The following is a 22,267-nucleotide window of genomic DNA, read 5'->3' on the forward strand; positions in this document are numbered from 1 at the left end:
ATCACAAGCTTGACCCTATAGGTCACAAGTTGACAAGGTCTGATCTGAAAGCACTCTATTCAAAGGGTTGTCAGCAGTCGAGTCCTCTCGTCCGTGGGCGGACGGAAAGCGACAGTGATTGGGATCTGTGCAGGAGACAGGCTGACAACGATTGAGATGTTATTGATGTTCTTGTCTGGGCAGAGGGTGCGCTGTGTGCAAAACCAAGCAGACATGCATCAAGCTGAATAACAACGCTGTCAGCGGCTCCCCACAAAGTGCTGCGTCAGTCTAAGTGGTGAAGAGACCAGGCGGTGAACTCCCACTGGCTGTGTCGAGCTCTTTAGAGACAGCAGGGTTTTCAGATATCCCTCGCTGTGTAGCCGCTCACAGCTGACTCTGTGCTCCCGAGTCGAGATCGGGAGAGCCTGCAAACATGGCAGCCAGCCAAGGACACAGGAGAGAGATGTTTGAGGCAGGGTACGAGCCACTAACTCGATTAGCGTGCCATATTTCTCTCCCAAATCACATCAGGACAATTTGCCTGCTGAGAAGCCCAAGTAAAAGCTTACCTAGGCGTATTTATCCTATCACACGCATTCCCCTGACCAGGCCAATCAGATTTGTGGCAAAGATGTCTCTGTACCGTACTAAAATGCCACCGGATATGCAGGGTTCATCCCGATGCTGCTGAGACCATATAGTTCTCGGATGCTCTCACAGAAATAGCGGAAACAGAAAGCTCTTGAGGCAGACGCCATGAATCAAGGAATGTCTGGCAACATTCTATTTATTTGTTTTTAAACTGAAAACACACAGCAGATTTAATCCAGTATCCTTGGAAGACAAATGAGTCTCATCCTGGTGTCTCTAAAAAGCATGGGGTTCTATAGAAGTCATGGGGTTCTATAGAACGACCCCCGGGAACCCCCTCAAGGACCCCCCTGGGGGTCCCTGGACTCCACGTTGAGAACCAGTGGTCTGAAAGGGTCTGAATACCAATCAGCCAATCACAGTACAGCGAAAGACAAATTTTCACGACGGAAAGAAAAACTTTCACCACGGATGGGTCCCAAACCCACTTATAGGAGCGGCTACACAGCTCAAAAACACTCTCCCCACAATTGCAAAAGACTGTAGTTACCAATTAACTAAAACTAACCAAATAATGAAAACAATCCAAATAAATACCAGGCTTTACAAAGAAACTAACTGAAACTGTACTGTGTGTTTATAAAACAAACTAAAATCATACAGAAAATGTCCTTTGTCAATATCCAATATTTTTCTTAAAGAATAGCAAAAATAGCCAATCTGTAGTGTAGTTGCAGGAGCTTGTAGCTCACAGCACATTGTGAGCTTGTAGATGGGCTACTTTTGCTATTTTTTATAATCTCACTCCTGAACACTAAAACTAATCAAAACTAAACTATAACTATGCCTTTTCTCAAAATAACTTCTCAAAAACTAGCAAACCCGCTCTAAAAGCTAATTAATACTAACTGAAAATGAAAAGATGAACGAAAGAAAAAGAAAAAGAATAATTCACAACTGTAATAACTTTGACAGCCAACTCTCCTCCACTTATATGTGCTACAGTATATATTTTACTAATATATTTTACTTCTATTTCTGTCTGACTATAGCCTACACTGGCTACTTCATAGTCTGTTGTATAGTCCTAGTTTCCAGAGACGGGTGTTGAAAATGAGTGTAAGCTACACCCCAATGGTTCAACACATCTGATCATGATGGTGTGTTCCAATTTGTCAGTGTGCGTTTATATCTGTCCCTATTACACCATACTAGGTGTCAAAGTCATGCAAATCAGATTCAAATATCACATCTACTGTAAACACTGTGGTATGTCAGTCGTATAACAGTTGCGTGTAAGTCGGATGATGTTAGAAGGGCTGCTTCCTTGTCAAGATTTAATCTGTAGGAGTAGTATCAATAAATGTGTTTTGTACATATCGGCCTCCTGGTGGCGCTATAACAGGCCAATCTGAAAATTTTGAATCTGAATTTGGCATCCAGGGAGTGTACGTGCAGTTTCGCAGCGGCCGGGCCAACGGTGCCAGAGATTAGCTGCTAACGGACGGACGCACGGACGGACGGACGGACAGAGGGTAAAACATACTCTCTCGAGACAATAACCACGAATATAGAATTCTGTTTCTTCTGATGATGGATACAGGTGAATTGGGCACTATGCTCAGAGAAGAACTGGTAAAACAGGGCATGGGCCATGACCCCCCCCCCCCCCCCCCACACAAAAAAAGCAAAACAAACAGAACCTGCTTTTCTCTCAATTGCCCTGTTCTGCTGAGAAAACAGGCCCGATTCTCTTAAGTGCCCAGTTCTCCAGTTACCCTCGAGGAAAACCGCCATGATGAATGGTATAACTTTGACCCCTGTACTTTAAAATCCACATTATAATTGGTTTTTTTAAGTGAAAACGGGGGTTAGTTCAGTGCAGATGGGTTGGCTACAACATGGCATCATCATGGACTGCATTGACCGAGGGAGGCCCCATGGGGCAGGAAGCAGGCGGGGGCCCAGCTGTTGGCTCCGGGCCCGGCGAAAATCCCTGACCTATAGGGAGGAATGGCCGGCATGCAGGGTGCTGTGGGACAGGCCAGGGGACACGCGGCCACAGGGAAACAGGCCTCATTTAAACTCAATGCCAATGTCATTCAGGGAAACCAACAGACACACACTTAGAATTATACAGCTTGCTCGTTGATCATGGACCCTCATTGACGGGTGAGGCTGCAGAACGTTGAACATCAAATACTTGGTGATACAAGCTGTTGAAATAGGTACAGTTGTCTTTAACCACATTACCCCTAGGCGTCCCCATTTGTTCCAAAATTGTTCAAGTTCCTTTTTAAAATGTTACTGTAATGGCTAGGCTCCAACAAATGTGACTAGTCCAAGAACAGTACAGTTTTTTGGTGTTTTTATTCACCTCCAAAAAGTCACCAAAGTCCCATGCAGGAATATGTACAGTGAGGCCCCATGAAAACAATAATTCAAATACTTGAATAACAAAACAGAAGACTGGCCAAAACATTTAGAATTGAAATATACTAGTCTCTAGCTCACCCTAAGCAAAACAAAAGCAAACACTTAACAGCTCCTTCGTCTTATGCCAGGTGAGCCATACCAAGAGAAAATGAGTAATTGGCATCAATTAACTCAACCCAGGCTAACCACAGCCCATGAGTTACATACACAATCACATCCATATTTACAAACTATTTCAAATACATTTCAGTGCCAATTCCATCACAAGATATCAATAAACAAAACATGACAAACACCCCTCTTCCTCTACAGTGCTTGGCACCCTCCAATCGACTGAGAATGCCAGCACTGCAGAGACAGGTGAGGTGATCACCATAATTAACTTATACCACATTCAATGAACATTTGTTATGTATTGGGAGATATTGTATTCAAACATAGAATGTCACAAATATACGGACAGTGTGTTGACAGGTGGAACCAATACAAAAGATTAGGCATACTTCAAGTTAATTTCATTGGGTTTATTGCATAAAAATCAAATAGCATCTTATGTACATTGATAGAAAACAAACAGTAAGATACAATGGCATATTGTCAGGATTTGAAGGGGGTGTAAGTGATACGTTTTTGTAAAAAGGAGAACAAAAAGTTTAAAAAGTGAAAGCTCTATATATTCCAATTAAACACTGCTACTGTATACAGCTCTGCAGCTCTTTAGTAAACAGAACATACATCTTCTGGTTGGGATTCCAATTTTATCCAATCAACTCCAAAAAGATCATTTATCAGCATTAATTCAGTGCTCCAGTTCCAATTTTGTCTGCTCATTTTGTTTCGTTTCATCACTTCCAATTTCACCTGTATGAGTTATTTTCTCCTGAATGGATAAAATTGGTATCCCGACTTGAAAATGTATTTTCTGTTTACTAGAGAGATTGGGAGACTCCAGTTACTGAACAAAGTCTAGACTCTATAGCAATGATTAATATCAGAATATAGAGCTAATTAACACTTATTTTAACAAAATAATGTCACTTATCACCACCTTCAACATTGGGAACAACACATTGGGAACAACAATCCATTATTATTGCAGTGATTCTCAACCGTGAGGATATTGCAAGTGGGCCCCCAAATAATTGGCAAAACACTTAAGTTTTAATTATATATGACATTAAAATAAAAATAAATATTATGTAGAAACAATTCCAAGGCATCTTTTCTTTAAAACCTTGAAAAAATGTTAATTAAGGGCTTAACAAACTACGTTAATACCATTGATCCAAGCAGGAACACAATTTATTGATTGATCATTAAAATAAACATGCTCTGAAAATGCACGCGGCATCGGCTGCCGTGTTAAGAGGTCAGATGGGTGGGGCCGCGAATGCTTTCAAGATTTTGAAGTGGGCCCTGATCCAGAAAAGGTTGAGAACCACTGCACATGGTTGTGCATGGAATCATTACTGCAGTCGTTCCCGTAAACTCAAGGACTTGTGGAGAGAGAATACTGTTCTAGTACGTTGGTAGTATGTTTTCAAACCACCAGATGGAACGTTCATGCTTCATTCGAATGGCTCAGTGATTCTGTGGCAAAAGAGGGCATCTACAGTATGCCTATACATATATAACACTGTATCTAGTCTAATTGGTATCTAGATTATACTTTGCAGCATGATGGTGTCGCTCGCAGGAAATAATGATTTTTAATGGAATTACGTCATGCTTAGCAAGCGTCATCAATGTGGGACAAAGTATAAACTACACTTTACAATTGGACAAAGCATCGCTTTCAAATGTTTTGTTATTATTGAATTGACAGTATAACATAATTAGCAGTAGGCTGGTAATGCTTAATACATGTAGAATAGAGCGCAAATGAATGGAAAAACTAAAGCTGACATTCAGGTAGAACGTAGGTCATCATAGCAAGTGTTATAACGACCATCCATTTTCACATAGTTTACTTAATTACGGTTTACTGTGCAGAACAGGAGGAGAGAGATGAGACCGAAGCAAAGCGTTATGACATGAACAATGCGTTATGACATGAACAATCAGCCCCCTTGGTAAATACAGTAACCCTAGCATCCCTATTTGGGGGAAATTTTTGAAAAGTGAAAAATAGCCGATAGCTAAAATAGCTGATCTACAAGCTCACAACGCGTCGGACTGAGCTTGTAGATTGGCTATGTTCGCCATTTGTCATACGTCAATGTATATAGGTCTCAAGTGGTTAATACATTAGTAAGTAAGTTCAAGGCCTTGGTGTTCTAGGCTATAGTGTGTTTAATTTAGTCATGCATTTTATAACCATGCTCTATGGATTGGATGCAAACATTGATGACCGTTAACATTTACCATTTCACTGAACAGTTAATAAATAGGCACGTGCGCACACACAAACACACACAAACACACACATACACGCGGCCAACTATGAATTGGTTTGTGCAGATGTCTAAATAAATATGCTGCTACTGAGTTCAGAACTCAGACAGTTGTATATATGATCTTCCTGTGTATGGTAGGCAGCTCAATCTCAACACCATTCTCATGAAACCTCCCGTTTGGTCCCATGGCAAATCTATCTGGAGCTATAGCTTATGACAAGGGTCTTCAACAAGGGGTCCGGGACCCCTCGGGGGTCCTCAGAGATACTACAGGGGTCCTTGGTATGAAAAAGGTTGAAGACCCCTGGCTTATGACATGATATTAGTACTGTAAAAAAAGACAAGCAATACATTGAGGGATATGGAAGGGAAAAGCTATCAGGACTGATGATAAATTCCAATGGTCTAAGATACTGATTGAGTGACAAGTTAAAAGAAAAAACAGCAGCGACATAAGTGTCATAAAAAGGTGTTGTTGGGCCGGCTTCAACGCACCTTGTCATAGATTGTACAGGTCTCTGGTACTCGACTGGAAGGATGGAAGACCATTCTAACAAAGATCATTTGGTGTTTTGATGATGGTGCAGGGGAGCATGTCGGTTCAAAATCTCACATACTGTAGTTGTTCAATTTTCCATTTGCCAATGACTTTTACTGAGGTTTTTGAGGTTATTTTGCACCTTAATGCTGTTGATGTTTTGTGCAAAGCACTTTGAATTGCCTTGTTAAAAGTACTATAGAAATAAACCTGCCTTGCCTTGGTGTACACCACACACTCAATTTGTGGAGAATACAATCAAGGATCCCCCCCCCCCCCACACACACACATCTCCGGCGACTATGATTTTTGCACCACTTAACTCTTTCAATGTGCATTTGTCTTTGTAATGATGGGTTAATGAACTGCGACCATACTCTATAACATCCCTCTCTATGTAATTGTTGATGGACTGTTCTTGCTGACACAGTCTGAGCAAGAAGAGATTCAGTCACTGCTCTTACTTAAAAACTAGCCAGTTGAGCAGTCTTTGTGATCTGAAGCTCCTGCCATCCGTGCCACTAATAATAAACCCTCTTTCATATTCACCTGCTCAGCATTTTTATACATGCCAGAGCATTATCGTATAACTGCTTAATTGTATCATGCAGTACGTCTGTACACAAGCATCTGCCTATGATAGGTTTCTCCACTCGTTTATTCCTTTAATTTGTCACCTGTCTGGATATCTAAGAGGCACCGCATAGTTATTGGGCAAAGTAATCATCCGCTAACATGGTTTCTGTCAAATGATGCTATGTGCCAGTAGCAAGTTATGTCCTAGTCCTTGGTCCTCATAAAACAGAGTAATCTTGATTTAAAAAAGGTTCTTTTCAGCCAATGGGAAAAATGGAGAAAAGAAAAAAAAGTCATGATGCATGGTGTCTTGAAAGGAATACCCTGTTTGTGTACCTACTCACAGTACATTAAAGCCAGATAAACTGCGCTCTGAAGACAAATGTCACAACAAACCATAATGGTTGGAGTCTGCGTTTGAGGGAAGCATCCTTGATTAAAAACTCACCAACGAATGCCTTTAAGTTACATCCCCGGAAGCAGGTTTTAATCAAACCATTACTTCTGCCTATTGTTAATGCTCGTCTTACCCCCCCCCCCAGAGGGCTACTGAAAACATGTCGTTCATTAACTACACCCCTCTTACTGCCAGCGCAGTTGGTGAAGCACTAGAAAACATCTCACATTGAACGTCGCTTAGACTACTTTGTACCCAGGATGCTTTTTGCAGCGAGCGTTCACACCCAGCTCTACTGTACTTCCTGTCCCTCGGTGACGAGTCACCGCAACGCCTCATCAAGGGTTCAGGATCCTGCACTTGAAGTGGGCTCCACTCTCCTCCGAGTTTGCTTTGCGGGGCCTCACACCACCTCGTCGGACTCTAGGTTGTACTCCTCGTACAGGGCGTCCAGGATGGCCAGTTGGTTCTCCATGGCGGGCAGGTACACCCCCAGGTCTCTGTGCATGCCGCTGACGAAGCCTTCCTTCAACTCGTCGCCTTGCGTGGACACCAAGGCAGCAGAGAAGCTCTCGTAGGTTGGGGCGGCTCTCAGGGCCAGCTATTAAGACATGGAGCCATAAATTAAACCAGATTCATGAGATGGAAAAATACCTCGAAAGAGAATTTAAATATACTCGTAGATTCTAATATAACGGCGTGGCCTCCCTGTCCAATCATTAGCTGTCAATAGTGAGTTACTGTGTGTGCAGTTTGTGAAAGCTTGTTACCTTGTGGTCATGTCCTAGCGTGGTGGCAAACTATGCCTCACTTGGCCAAATGCAAATGGTGATCTTCATAAATACATCACCAACTAGAAAAAGTGCTCCTCGGAGCACAGGTCTCCGCCAGGTCAGGTACGTTATTGTGGCCTCCTGGTGGCGCTATAATAGGCCAATGTGAAAAGGGTGCCCGTTTCTTCTTAGGCCTTTCACGGCAATGGGACACTGCATTCATGATTTGAGGCATTTTGTTACAAAAATGTGTTTTGCTAAATCAGACCTGCTGGTGGCGCTATAACAGGCCAATGTGAAAGGGGTGGCATTGCTTCCTCAGCCTAGTGGGAATGTGCGTATGACGTGTGCAACGTAAATACATACTTACATAAAAGACAAACCCTATTATACAATGTAAGGCCTATAACCACACCGTACAAACATGGAGTGCGTTATCAAAGAAGTGGAGCAGGTAAGGAATACGTACGGCAAACACGCCTCGCACCACCCATCCATGGTACTGGCGAAGGGTCTTTCCATAAGCGTTATCTGGGCAAAAGAAACAAGGAAATGTGAGGAAATGTTATGTCTGAAAATATATTTTTTAATACACTTCAATATACAAGTGCATATCTGTTTAATCTGTTACTTTTTCAAAAGACGACGTTTTGTGAGATATACAATCTCACAAAACATTGTGAGCTTGTAGATTGGCTATTTTCGCTACTTTTGGACAGTTCCATACAACAAAGTATAAAATAGGGATCATGCATCAATATATGAAAAACATAAGATGAAATATTGAGATACAATGTTTCTGCCTGATGATGATATACAGTATATGAGTGCATGCAAGTATGGATGAATGCGTCTAGATATCTTTTTTTACTCTCTCCTCAAAAGAGCACTCACTGAGAGCACCCTGGATGTCTTTCTGTCCCACGTGGACCTCTGACAGGAACTCCTTGAGGAACTTGAGGCCTCGTCGGAGCCACAGCAGGGCCTCGGTGGCCGAGTTTCGCACCCGGGACACGTTTGTCCGCACCTCGTGCAGCACTATGGACTGAAGCGTGGGGAAGTTCTCGGAGGAAGACACCAGCTTCTGATGAATTTTCTACAGTTGTCATGTAGGATCACACACACAGAGTTCATTGAAATCAATTTATAGCAGTGGTGCCATGTTTAAAGAGGTATAAGTGATTTTCTTATGTTGTTGTTGTTAAATAGCTCTATACTATGATTTTGATAGAAATCATCTCTACAGAGTGCTTGTTCCGTAAAAGGAGTCTCCTGTCTCTGCAGCTTTTTAGTAAACATCACATTTTCAGGTCGGGATACCAATTTTATCCAGTCAGGAGAGAGAACTCATACAGGATAAACAAGTGAAATTGGAAGTGATGAGCAGACACAATGTTAGTGTTAATGAACCTGAAAATATATTCTCTGCTCACTAAGAACTGAAGAGACAGAGACAACACTCTATAGCAATGATTACTATCAGAATATACTGTAGAGCTTTTACCCCAAAAAAAACACTTACACAGCCTTTAATTAAGCATTACAATTGTAGACATGCAGCTACATTTGAAAATACTTGATAAACATTCATATATCAGTTTATATGAGGGCCTTTATGTACTTTCTGTAGGAGACAAAACCATCGCCCCCCTGTGGAGATGTAAAGAACTGCTATAAATGTTTCCTGGTGAGGAAAGTTAATTGTCTGGGGTCATAGCACATTCAAGGTTATTTTAAATGTGTTCGTTTTATGAGTGAATTTGTTTAAAATAAAAAGGTAAACAGTATTTAACTGACATTCACACTTACCTTGATGTTTCCAACAAAATCCATTTTAACTGGTGCAAACACTGTGGAGCCCAGCTTGTCTGAAGAGAGAGAGTCCTTAGTCATTGGTCTGTGGTTTATTTAGCACAGATGCTCATCTCCATTTGTCCCATTTTCAACTACCTTTGCAGTTTCCCCACAAGGATCAATTAGAGTATCAATCTATCCATTACTGTAAGTATGTGGTTGTTGGTACTATCATTATTATTATTAGTTGGAACACAAACAGAACAAACAATGATGAACAGTTTAGCTGGCATCAGGAGGTGATCCCTAAAACAAATCTCCTGTAATGAGAACTTATTAAACAGTAATGTAGTGATTTAGGAGCACATTAAAAAATGTGCATGTGGTAGGGAAAACAGTGGACAGAAATGCAGCAAAGACACTGATATTTCTGATAAATGAGTGAGACACATGTGAATAATGCAGCTTGATTTGTAGGGTTAAACACTTCGGAAGGTTCCCTGAAATAGATTTCGTCCTTAAACCAAAAAATCTATTCATGGATCTCGGGATCCACATGGGAACGGCGTGGTTCCAATGTGGATCTCAGACTTCATGTGGCCAGCATGTGATATCAGCCATCTGTGACATATCTATAATAATGTATATATAAATGTTTCTAAAAGTATAAAACACACGTGCATTTGAAAACAAATGAGTGGAGGCGGTGTAAATAAATACATGGTTTGGCTCAGATCGGCTCAGTGGTCTGCAAGATTAGCTCCGGAGAAAAAGACTGTTATAGACGGCAGCCTCCAGTAAGCCAAGCCGTAAAATATAATATATAGCTATAAAATAATATAAATATAATATCACTATATAACTCTATAGTGAGTTTCGATTAATTTACAGTATGTTGTGTAGCCTTAAACTGTCAATTCCATCATGTACATTCCAGGTGAATCACAGGGCCTATAAGGTAACGCAGCCTAAACATGACACACAAACACTGACACGTGAACACAGTGAGAGAAAAGGACATCATTTAGATGCAGGGGGAAAATATGCAGATGGGTGGCCATGCAAGAACAGGTTAGAGGTTAAATAAGGAGGCGAGACAGTCAGGCGGTGGCCGCGGGATGAAGGAGAGAACATGCCAGCATGCTAGCATACGCAATTGCAGGATGACGGCTCCATTTTTAGCATAGCTTTCATTAGCCCCATTATAGTTACAGCAAGAAAGCTGTGGTTCTCATCTGCAGTCCTGGGGTCAGACACTGTGCGTTCAATGCATATACCACACCATGAGATGCAGATGAGAACCATGAGTATTAGTGGATGTAAAATGATTGAATGCACAGATAAGATTGTCGCTGTTGGCCCGGAAACCTTGTACTGGATGTCCAAAACCGTTACATTTCAGGAAATGGAAAGAAGAACCTGTGTTCCAGTAGTTATTTTAGTCACAAGCTCTTGTTAATACTTGTCATTGGTTAAGCAGATGTAAGAACCCACAGACACACTTAACCACTTTCAACATGGCGTCCCTATGTCATTATGGGTTAGGGTACAGTACATCAGAAATGTTCAACAATTTTCCCAAATGGCTAAAAATAGACAATATATAAGCTCACAATGGGATGCGTGAGCTTGTATATCTGGTATTTTTTTGCGATGCGATGAAGCATAAATTTGGGAATTTATGAAAGAAAAGAAAAGAAAGAAAGATGAAATATGGAGATACAAGGTTTCTGACGGACAGCGACTATATGCAGAATGAGAGAGAGGGCGGACAAAGACAGGAGAGACTGAAAGTGACTTGTATCCTACCTAATACTGGTACTATTGCATAGCATGAGTCCAAAAACTCTTGTGTGGGGATACCATTGTCCTCGATGAGTCTTATATCACTAAATCTATGAAGAAAATAAAAAATAAAGAAAAGTAACACACATCCCAACAGTGTCATAGATTAGAGAAAGGTCCAACCAGTTCAACTTTTTTATTTGATCAAACCAAATGAATTAAAATAACAGGTTACATACAAAACCAAGCCATACAAACGATTCACACACAAAGTGATGCAGTTTGACTTGCCTGTCAGTACCTGAGATTATTAGGCTACTACTGGTGGTGGTCTAGAGCTGGACAGTAGGGATACACAAACCATGACACACAATCATGTCCCACTGACTTACAAATATGAGCTTATTTCCTAGCTGCACTTGTTAGGAGTTATATAACACTGGATAGGAGAGTAAGATATACCGTAAGTTAACTAAAACTTAAAAAGTGTAACGTTCCTTTGCCTTGCACTTTTAATACTGGTTTATCAAAACTACTAAGCCTTATTAGTCATTCCAGCAATGCTTTTTCTCTTCCATAACAGAAAATAAAAAAGGAATAAATAGTTCAAAGAAAGAGCAAAAAGGGTAACAAAGAAACTTTACAAACCCAAATGTCAGAAGAGGGCATCTCTGTACGTGTCATGTGATCAAGAGAAAACACACTAATATAAAAACACTCATCGTAACATCTTCAAACGGATTGTTATTATATAAATAATAATATTTTATAATTGTTCATATACGGTAGTCATTCAGCCTTGTGCAAAGTAGCTACTTTTTGACAAACACATAATGGTGGCGACTGACCTCTTCATATGCACTGCACCTTTAGGCCTGGCTCCGACTACAGTACAATTCACATAAGATCTGTTCAAACCAGGGGTGGACCCAGCATCGGCTTTAATATCAACTCTGTTCCATGTTATATGGTGATTACGCTGGCCGATAAAGCTGAAATTCTTCCCTTTTATGAGATGCATCGGGCTCTATCGTGTCTAGTTTAGTGCCTACTCCGTGCATTTTGTAATTAAATTCCATTGAATTTAATTCAAATGCTGTACAGTATGTTTGAGAGAAGTTATTATATTAAACATACTTATGTTAATTCAAATCCATATTAAAACATTTACATCTACCGCAATTAAATAATGGTACAACAGATCGGCAATCGAACATTTGGTAGTGGCCCTGAAAAAAAAACAATTATCGGTCAACCCCTAGTACAAACCCAATTGATTCTGAAGTAGTACTAACCACTTAAACCCTAAATACTTAGAAAACTAATACTTAGTTGACCGGGGTCTGCTCTCTACTTGGTCCGCTCTTTTTTCCCTCTGCATCAAATCTCTAAGCGACGCGTTGTGAGCTTTTAGACCATTTTTTTCCCCGGCTAATGTTCTCCCCCAGGAATGGGGACGCTAGGGTTCAAGTGGTTAACTGTCTACAGTTGAAATGTCACAGCCGGTCATGTTTCTAAAGCCACTAACGTGTCCTAAAGGATGTGACCCTCCTGAGGCGTGTTGCCGTACCTGTGGCTCATTGTGCTGAAGAAGGTCTCCACCTGCTCCTCCTCTTCCTGCTGCACTGAATCCTGGGAGGGAGTCTCTTCCTGTTGCTGGACCTCGTCTCTCGAATCGGCAGGGACATCTTCCTGTTGGTCTGAGGGAGAGGCGGGGCTCCCTGGCTCTTTGTGGCGTTCCTCCTCCTTCTCCTCCTCCTCCTCCTGGCTTTGGTCCGCCGTGTGCTTCTGATCTTTCTCCTCTTCGTCATCGGCGTCACCCTTCTCTTCCTCCTCCTCACCTGCTCGTTGGTCGGTGTGTTCGGCTTCAGGGGCATTCTGGGTAACGTGGGGAGGAGCGTGTTCAGCTACTTCCTCTTTGATTGAGCTGGTGCCGCTGATGGTACTGGAGTCTGGATGGTGCACAAGAACAGACACAGACACAGACACACACACACACACACACACACACACAGTCACACACACAGTCACACACGCACAGAGGGAAATAGTGCTTACATTTTCTGTTAATGGATAAACTTGCAAACTACACAACACAATATTTTTCAATGCCAGGTTTAAGACAACGGCTAAAGCATTTCGTCCTACAGTAGGTTAGAACCAGAGTTATTGAGAGAGAGTTACAACACTCCCATAGACTTCCACTGTAAACAACGACGTTATTCAATGTAATATTCAATCATTTACTTCAGGTGATTTGGAATTTGATTGGTGTGCTCAGAGATAACAAAAATAAGAAGAATGTGGAAGTAACGCTTGTCATAGAGTGTTCCAAACACTACTGTACAATACGTTGAAAGCTCATAATGGGTGTTGTTGATGAAGCACGCGTGTAATCGCATTGTGGCAAGATGAAAGGGTGTCCGAACTCTCTCTTTCAATGTGTCTGGTTTGAACCTGATACCTATTAAAACACCATTACTATCTGGCTATATAAGTTGGCTACATGTTTATTATCAGCCTCAGTTGAAATGCAAAGACATCACTGGGCATGTTGGTGGTGAGAAATTCATGGAGAGAAGTATTTGTAGAGATGTGTCCCAAATTAAGAAGGTCTGCAGTTGAAATGTAAAGTGTCATCATCATCCGACTCTGTGCATATGGTACAGCAGTACTTCAAACGGCAAAATTGCAGCTTTGTTCACTATGCAAAAAATACATGGCATGACATGTCATCTACTGTCATTTATTCAAATATGATGAGATAAGGTTATCGCAAAACAAGACAGGGTCTAATTACGGTCTAATAACTTCCCTGTGCAATCTGTACGTGTTATTGACAGAGAGTTACTACAGTAGGTGTGCAGTTTGAGAACGAAGCAGCGATGAAATGCTAACGTGAGCTTAGCAGGGTGAGGTGAGCTGTGATTGACATAGACGTGTCAGCTGAATAGTGACTTCGGTGCCACACCATAAAAACGTGCAGACGGTTACGTCATTTTGTTCTCTAAATACCATCCAGGCGCCACACTCCCCCCCTCCCACCCCACACACACACACACACACACACACACATCAGCGTCTTAATGTAGCCAACAGGCATTTGTTTCTACAACTCAAATACTCCTTAAGTGCCAAATATACCGTTAGCGATGCAGTCCTCTAAATGTCTAAATAAGCCATGCTACTTTAACAAACCCTATATATACACAGTTGAACAGGATTCCCCAGGGATCTATACTTGTGGGAATAGCCAATCTAGAAGCTCTCTGCTTCTATTTTCACTCAATGTTCGCAGAATGTTTGCCTATAATGACATGGCCTGAATAGGGACCAGGGTTCATGTTGCAACACATTTTCCTCTGGCCACTCTGCAGCCACAAAGCAGCATTGTGTTGGCTTCCTGTTTATGGCAGTACTGTACATTACACACTGACTCAGCACTTTTCGGAATCCCCCTAAAAACACTGATATTGTTTTTCCACCGGAAATGGAGTGCTGCATAGATGCAAATTGGATATAGGATTGTGTCGACTACTTACTTCAGCCCTAATGATGTTTACGTTACTATGTTACATTTGAGCATAATGCTGGGGTTTAAAATTAGTCAAAACTCAACGGATTGGCAGGGAATGTGCATTCTCTCCACACGGCTGCCATTTGTTGCCCTGCATGTAAGTTCGGTTGATTAAATGAATGCTGAGGGTAATGCAATAATGCAGCTGGGCATACATCATTGTCCACCCTCTAAAATACATTAATCTATCCACATCATTTCAAACGCGCCCCACACACACACACAAACACACACACGTCAGGTCTCATTTGTGTCTGGGTTGTTCCCTGAAGGCAAGTGTATTTTTCCTTTCTGGAATGCAGTAATGGTCTCTGGTTCAAGGAGCCTGCAGCAGAAATGGAACCGAACGCTGACCTGTGAGAGACAGCTGGTTTTTCTGTGGGGGGGCTGTGTTATTTGGTCCGTCAGGTTCATCTGGTCCCTCCGCACCAGAGTCCAGGCTCTGGCTGTCATGTGCTATGGATCCCCCTGAGATTTCACCCGATTCTCTCTGTCTGAAAATAAGTTGCAGTTACTTCTAGACAGCTGTGATGCACTTTTTGGGTGCAGCTCTAGTAGTGGACCACACTGCCCCAAGAACTGGCCTAAGCAATGCTATGTTGTTATGTTAACCACTTGAACCCGAGTATGCCTATTCCGGGGTGAACATTCGCCAGAAATAGCCGATCTACAAGCTCAAAACGCGTATTGAGCTTATAGATCGGCTATTTTTGGCGAAGAGATTTGGTGTAGACGGGGGAAAAAACGGACTTAGTACAGCTGTAATTCAAGTCTGTTTCACTAAGACTAAAGGGTTTAAGTGGTTAACTCTCAATGGCTATGCATACATGCAAACAGACCATGCATTATTTGTCATTATTCAGAATAGACCACATTCCATTTAAGCTAGTTACATGATGAGTTGCCTAAATATTTTTGTTTACATGCACTGAAGCATTGTCTGATTGATCGATGAGCAAAGACATCTAAGGCCCTTGCACTTAACCCACTTAAGCCATATACTTCGTCTTATGACAAATACCAAAAGTTATTTGAAAATAGTAGATCTACAAGCTCACAATGTGTCACATTGGGAGCTCGTAGATCTACTATTTTCAAATAACTTTTGCCTATAATGACATGCCCATAATAGAGATGCCCGGTTGAAAATGGTTCTATTCGTACATCATGAAACATTTGAGTCGATATTTGACTCTCTTTGTCAGTGTGTTGGGTGAGGCGAGGAACACAGGCCATATTGTTGCTATCAGAAATGAGCTAATGTGAGAGCCTGCCTGGGGCAGCAGGGTGCAACAAAAGAGTAGCATTAATAGACCATGAAGCAACCTACTTTTCTCCAATGTTCTGATTCAAATGATTGACGGGCTTGATCTGTGGGGGAGAACAAGCAAGACATTAACAATTAGTGTTTAGGAACAACCAGATTGAGAAGTCACAGTTTAGTTCAGTCAGGAACAGAAACACGGTCGCCATGTATTGCAACAAACGGAAATACAGTATATCCAATTATTTCACTGCAATTTCCGGATCATTGAGCTTCTGTTCAGTTCCGGGAGATTAGCAGTAAACACCACCAGTGCAATAGAGTATAATAGTATAGAATAGAGCAGTAGAACAGACCGTTTTTGGTGCATTTTTTAAAAGATAAGACCTTTAAAGCAATAAACAACCACAGTGTGCTCATTAACCAAACTAAGTAGCCTTGGGAACCAATGGTTCCGGACTACCGAGCCATGCGCACCATAGTTCAGCAGCCTGTTTCCATAGCGTAAGGCAGCTTGACATACAAGTACACCCCCTGAACATGATGATAGCTTGTCACAGGGATTTACACCTGGTCCAACCCTTGATGCTGAGTGCCAGGCAAGCAGGGAGGCATTGGGTACCATTTTGATGGCATGACTCGGCCTGGGATTGAACCACTGGGCGGACACTCTAACCACAAGGCCACTGAGTTTGTAAACCAAGTTAACCAAATATCAAAGTTCTGTCTCCGTTTATTGCACGACTTGGTTGAATGCTTGATTCGGAATGGTCAGTCACTGCTATTTCTCGACAGCAGACCGCTGCTATGAAGATAAGACGTTGCTGTGGAAGGAGTGTGCGCACCTGAATCAATCAATGGGCGGCGGGTGCACCCGGCATAATCTAATGGACTATTTTCTTTACCGTAAGCAATTAAATATTTTTTTTTCGTCAATTTATCTCTATATTAAGCAGCTGCGTAATAAGTGGTATGATTAACAGTGAGCCGGTCATTGTTGAGAACTAAACCCCTTCAGTGTGATAAAGAACCCTCTGCTTCGTGTCTGTCTGGGTTTATTTCTCAACAAAGACCTGCTCACCATTAATTATCCCATCCATAATGCGTTCAAAATTGGCCCACCAGAGGACTTCAGGGAACTGATTCATGTCTACATAAGTGACGTGACTCTCATGTATTTTGGACGACCATTGTCGCCACTCCCTCATTACACACTCCGGATGGAGTCATATTTAAATTGACTGCCTTGTTGTGACAATGGGCTGTGATTGGTCCATGACTGATTAGAAACACAGATTCGATCTGCAGGCTGTCAACTGATCACAGCTGGGACATATGACTTCTGTGTCCTGCATGAACTAACATGCAGGACACAGATGCTCCGTTTATTGCATTTGGGCAACAACCTTAGGATAACATCACAATAGCTATGGACCAAACATTTATATTCAAACTTAATTTGAAATTAGAGAATGTACCTTTGTGTATTATAAAAGTTAATATGTATAGATTTTAGACCATCTTCTCTTATCTTGCTCTGTTTGTCTTTCACACTAGTAGCACTTGTGGTGAACATTATAGTTAGTAGGGAACAATGGAGAGATAAGGATGAGACAGTTAGTTCCCCTTTCACTAAAAAGAGGCATATTTGCAATTACTCAATAATACTGTACTGAACACCGTTAAGTCTGATTCATGCTTCATCATACGCCGGTGTCACGTGGCAAAAAATAGCCAAGTTCACAATGCACAGGGTTAAGTTTTATTCAAATATAGAAACCCCACCAGAGAGCTGGATATTCTTTAGTCAGCACTCAGCACTACTACATCCACAGAGATGAGGTAAATAAAGGAACATACCTTCTGTGGTTTGATAGCTGCCACTGGAGGAGAGCCGGGCGGGCTCTGCTTTATCACGTCTGTGTTGAAAGTGCGGTTGGCTATCTGCATGCACTCCTCCAGGGTCTTCAGAAATGTGGTGCATGTGGATTTCACCATGTTTCCACTGTCCACATCCGTCTGAAAGAAAAATGTTATACAATAAATATTAAATACACACCGTCTCCACTGACTATGGCTGTCAAATAAATAACCGAGTCTCGGAATAATGGTCGACTTTGGGGTGAAAATGCGCAATCAATTGTAAAAATAAATATTCATTTGGTGGGCATGGCAACCAAAGCAGTGCACGCTGGCGGTCTTCAACGCTGGACAAAAGAGTCCAGGGATTAAGTGGTTAAGGGCTCGACGAGACTGAAACACTTCCGTATGACGGTGGCATCACTGACGTAGCCTTTGTATGTTTATCCAGCCTTTTGCCAATCAACCTTGAGGAGCTTCAATGCTCCAACGCACTGTCGTTTTTGATGCTCTGAAAACACTGGCAGGATTACTGCTGCGGTACGCTACACAAGTCATTATTTCATGTTTGACAACATTCAAGTAGAACTATGAGGAGGTAAAATAGCAGGTTACTCTGCAATAAATAGTTTATGGGTGTCGACCTTTCCAAAGTCAGTTTAACTCTGAGACAACATGAAATCTTGACAGTCGGCGGTGAGTGCCATGACCAGTTATAAACAGCATATCGTCGCTGTCGGACAGAAACCACAAACCAGCTAACTCCATTTTTCAACTTTTTTATTTTTCCAAATAAGATCAGTGCTATTGAACACCCTTTACGTCTGTGTGTGGGTTTTACAAATATTGAACCAATGAAAAGTATTAAAAAGCACTTCTGAGTCTGACTAAACCTCCTAACTCCATTGGATCCTCAAAACTGTCATTCAAACCACCTAAACTCCAACTTTGGAGATAGCTGTTTTTTCCATCATTGATTAGAATGACAAAGTCAGACGGGGAAAAAACAATCTCATGGTAAAAACCTCCCAAATCCACTTGAGCTGTAATTGGGTACATTGATGATAATATAAGGACATGTTCAAGTATCTAACAATGTATAAAGTCAAGTGATCGTACAAACTTTTTTTTTCATTTCCTGAAAAGTTAATATTTTGGACATAGCTGCCCGACAGCATAGATATAATAATACACAAATATAACCAAATATGATAAAGGCAGTTGACACATAAAACATTCACCTGAATATCTTGGCCCTGTGTCAGGTATAAATAGACACTGACAGGATGCCATTCAGCAGTGTGCAACTAAATCTGCTGACGTCAAGCAGGTCTGACCTGAAAAGTCAACTGGTTTTAAAAATGCATTGACGACACTAAACTGTTTGCTGGTTGACTGGAAGAATAAAAACCCATCTTTCAGGCAACAGCACTTTTCAATGTGACGAGTCACTGTTTTACAGGTGATCAGGTGCCCCCTGTGCTGCAGTTCATCACCACATCAATGAAATGCTTCTCTTATTTCAAAAACTCAACCCCTGTCTCACCTCTGCGGAGTCTTCCAGCTCATCAGTGTCCTTGATCTTGTTTACTTGTTGGAGGAGAAGGTCACAGTACAATCTTAGTTCAGACATCTTGGTTTTCAGTGCTTCTGTGCTCTCCTGGATCTCTGGTTTGGGCAAAGAATAAACAGGAGGAATAAGTTACAAAGCACTAGCTATAGGAGCAAAAATAAATAAGCCTTTACATCAGGAAGGGATTTATAATTATCAAAGAGAGATGAATAAAACCTCCACACAATGGAACATGAGCTTAAAAGTGTTACAACGTGAATGAAATTAAGACAAAGCCAGAGAATGAGAAAAGGGCTAAAATGTTGTACATATGTAATCAGCTGTGTGAAAGTCGAAACCATTGTTATGTCATCAGTATCCAAAGCTATCATGTTACCTTTCTCTCTCTTTGTGCGGTTGTCTGTAAGGCAGGCCTTGGCTGTTCCCAGAGCCACCAGCCATTTCTGCCTCTCTGCTGCGTTGATGGCTCGCAGGTAGAAATACTGCTCCCCTGGGATGGTCAGGTCCACTCGCGTAAAGTCCGATGAATTAACTATAAAATAACATAACAGCGGGTGAGGAGACAATAAGAAGAAGAAAACCCTTACTTTATATACTGTAGCATTTGGAACATAATTTAGCTCAAATAGGCTCTATGCACAGCAGCCATTTTGGAGAGAAATTGGGCCTCTTCTTACTTCCTTCACAGGTGTTACCAATGATACTAATGAAGGCTCTGTTCCATTCTGGAGTCATGGTGCTGATATTGTGCATGTTGGCTCACTAGAAACACTAGTGGGTCTCAAAGTGCGGTCCAGGGACCCTCATGGTTCCTTGAGGGGGTGTAACTCTGAGAGTGTACAAATGGAACCAAATGGACCCTCCCGGGCCCATTTGGTTCCATTTGTACACTCTCAGAGTTATGGGGGTCCTTGAAATTTAAAAGTTTGAGAACCACTGTATGGAACAGAGCCTTCATTAGTATCATTGGTAACACCTGTGAAGGAAGCAAGGAAGGGGCCCAATTTCTTTCCAATATGGCTGCTGTGCATAGAGCCTATTGCTTTAAAACAGCACTATTGCCAAACTTAGCCAAGTAACAGTTACCGTGCAGTGTATTTGACTATTGAAAATGCATGATGTTTGGACCTTCATTATTGGCACGAAGACACCGTTTAAAGATCTAAAAACAACCTGCCCAAGGAACTGACCACCAACCTTGAATTTCACAAACTGAAATCTTAATGCTGCCCTTGCATCCTTTCCACGCGTCTTCCTGAGAGTCATAGTAGGACAGGGTCCCTCCGTCCAGGACGAACCAACGAGGCTGCCAACCTGAGACAGTCATCAGAGTTTATTTCTATTGCACATTACAGAGTAAACTCCATATGCTATGATTAAGACATACTGTATTATGTACAAATTCAGTAGAACCCCCCCCCCCCCCCCCCCCCCCCCCACAGTATATAATACAGCATTTATAACCCCCATTAATCCACAGATTCACATGACACTTTATCTCCCCCCCATACACACATACTGGCTATATATACACACAAAATACAGCATTTATAAACCCCATTAATCCACACATTCACATGACAACTATATTTATGACACCCCACACACACACACACACACACACACACACACACACACACACACACACACACACACACACACACACACACACCCTTTTCAGAATTGACATTAGAGCACCAAACCAAGTATTGACATACTTATAAGATATAAAAACCTTACTGCGTTAGGGTTAAACAGCAACCAAAATAACTTGGGATTATCTTGTTGGCTGGCTGACAGGTGGTGGTACAGCTATAGCAGCTAATGCTATGTATATGAAGTATTTTTCATACAGGTTATAACGTTTGAACTAGCATTTAACAACTTACATTACAACACTGAGTGTGGACAGTGGAGTATAACATGACTTTCAATCATTTCAACCCAGGCTTTTATTTGCTGTAACGCTAATAGCTAACCCCAGTGTTGCCATGTCGGATTATTATAAGCGACTTGGGGCTTCTTTTTCTGTAAAGTTGCTTGTAAAAAATGGTAGTTGCGGGTTGTTACTTATTTAGGCTTGCTTCCAAAAAATGTTAAACCAGTGGTTCTCAAATATTTTCATGAAAATGTTTTGTGCCAGGGAGCATTTGTGTTGTAAGAATGTTTCAATATAATATTCCAAATATTCCACATTTTATTTCAAGATTTTTTGAAAATAGCAGATCTACAAATATAATGTAAAATAGCCAATGCATACTGTAGAGGTGGCCTAGTTGCTTATTTTGGGCATGTTTTCCTTAGACATGGTTACCTATTTATCTCTCAAAATCTGGCAACACTGTAGCTAACCCCCCGTTAGCTACATAGCCTAGCTTATTACAACTACTCAACACAATGATGACTATCGACTACACACACACACACACACACACACACACACACACCATAGAAACCATGCTCAGTAAAAAACCTACCACTGATGTAATTAGTCCACTTGTAGAGAATCCCCTCCATGGTGTAAAGTTATTGGTTCATTACTTGTTGTGTGTGTTGTTGATCATATTCAGATAAGGTGCCCAGCTGATCGCAGCACGGACTCCATCGGGTCTCCAAGTAAAACAAAGTCTGTGTATTTTACGGAGTAACGTTGCCGTCCAGTCTTTACATCTCGCCTGCTACGAGGATTAAAGTGCGTAAAGTTGTTGGTGAATCGACGTCCGTC

The 22,267-nt window shown here is 41.6% G+C and overlaps 1 protein-coding gene across 1 annotated transcript; it reads right to left on the minus strand.

Annotated features, from left to right (window-relative positions):
- Positions 1-3,078: 3,078 nt before the first annotated feature.
- On the minus strand, positions 3,079-22,267 carry plekha8 (pleckstrin homology domain containing, family A (phosphoinositide binding specific) member 8). Its single transcript, XM_084050204.1, has 13 exons — positions 22,020-22,267; positions 20,740-20,856; positions 19,919-20,074; positions 19,516-19,637; positions 17,970-18,128; positions 16,176-16,216; positions 15,200-15,339; positions 12,839-13,220; positions 11,293-11,378; positions 9,499-9,557; positions 8,584-8,785; positions 8,159-8,220; positions 3,079-7,517 (listed from the first exon to the last, which is right to left on the minus strand). Exons 1-13 carry the CDS (start codon positions 22,057-22,059, stop codon positions 7,320-7,322), a joined length of 1,764 nt encoding a protein of 587 aa, XP_083906330.1. The 5' UTR covers positions 22,060-22,267; the 3' UTR covers positions 3,079-7,319.

The sequence above is a fragment of the Gymnoscopelus microlampas genome (genome assembly GCF_963454915.1).
Source record: "Gymnoscopelus microlampas genome assembly, chromosome: 3".
NCBI classification, from domain to species: Eukaryota; Metazoa; Chordata; class Actinopteri; order Myctophiformes; family Myctophidae; genus Gymnoscopelus; species Gymnoscopelus microlampas.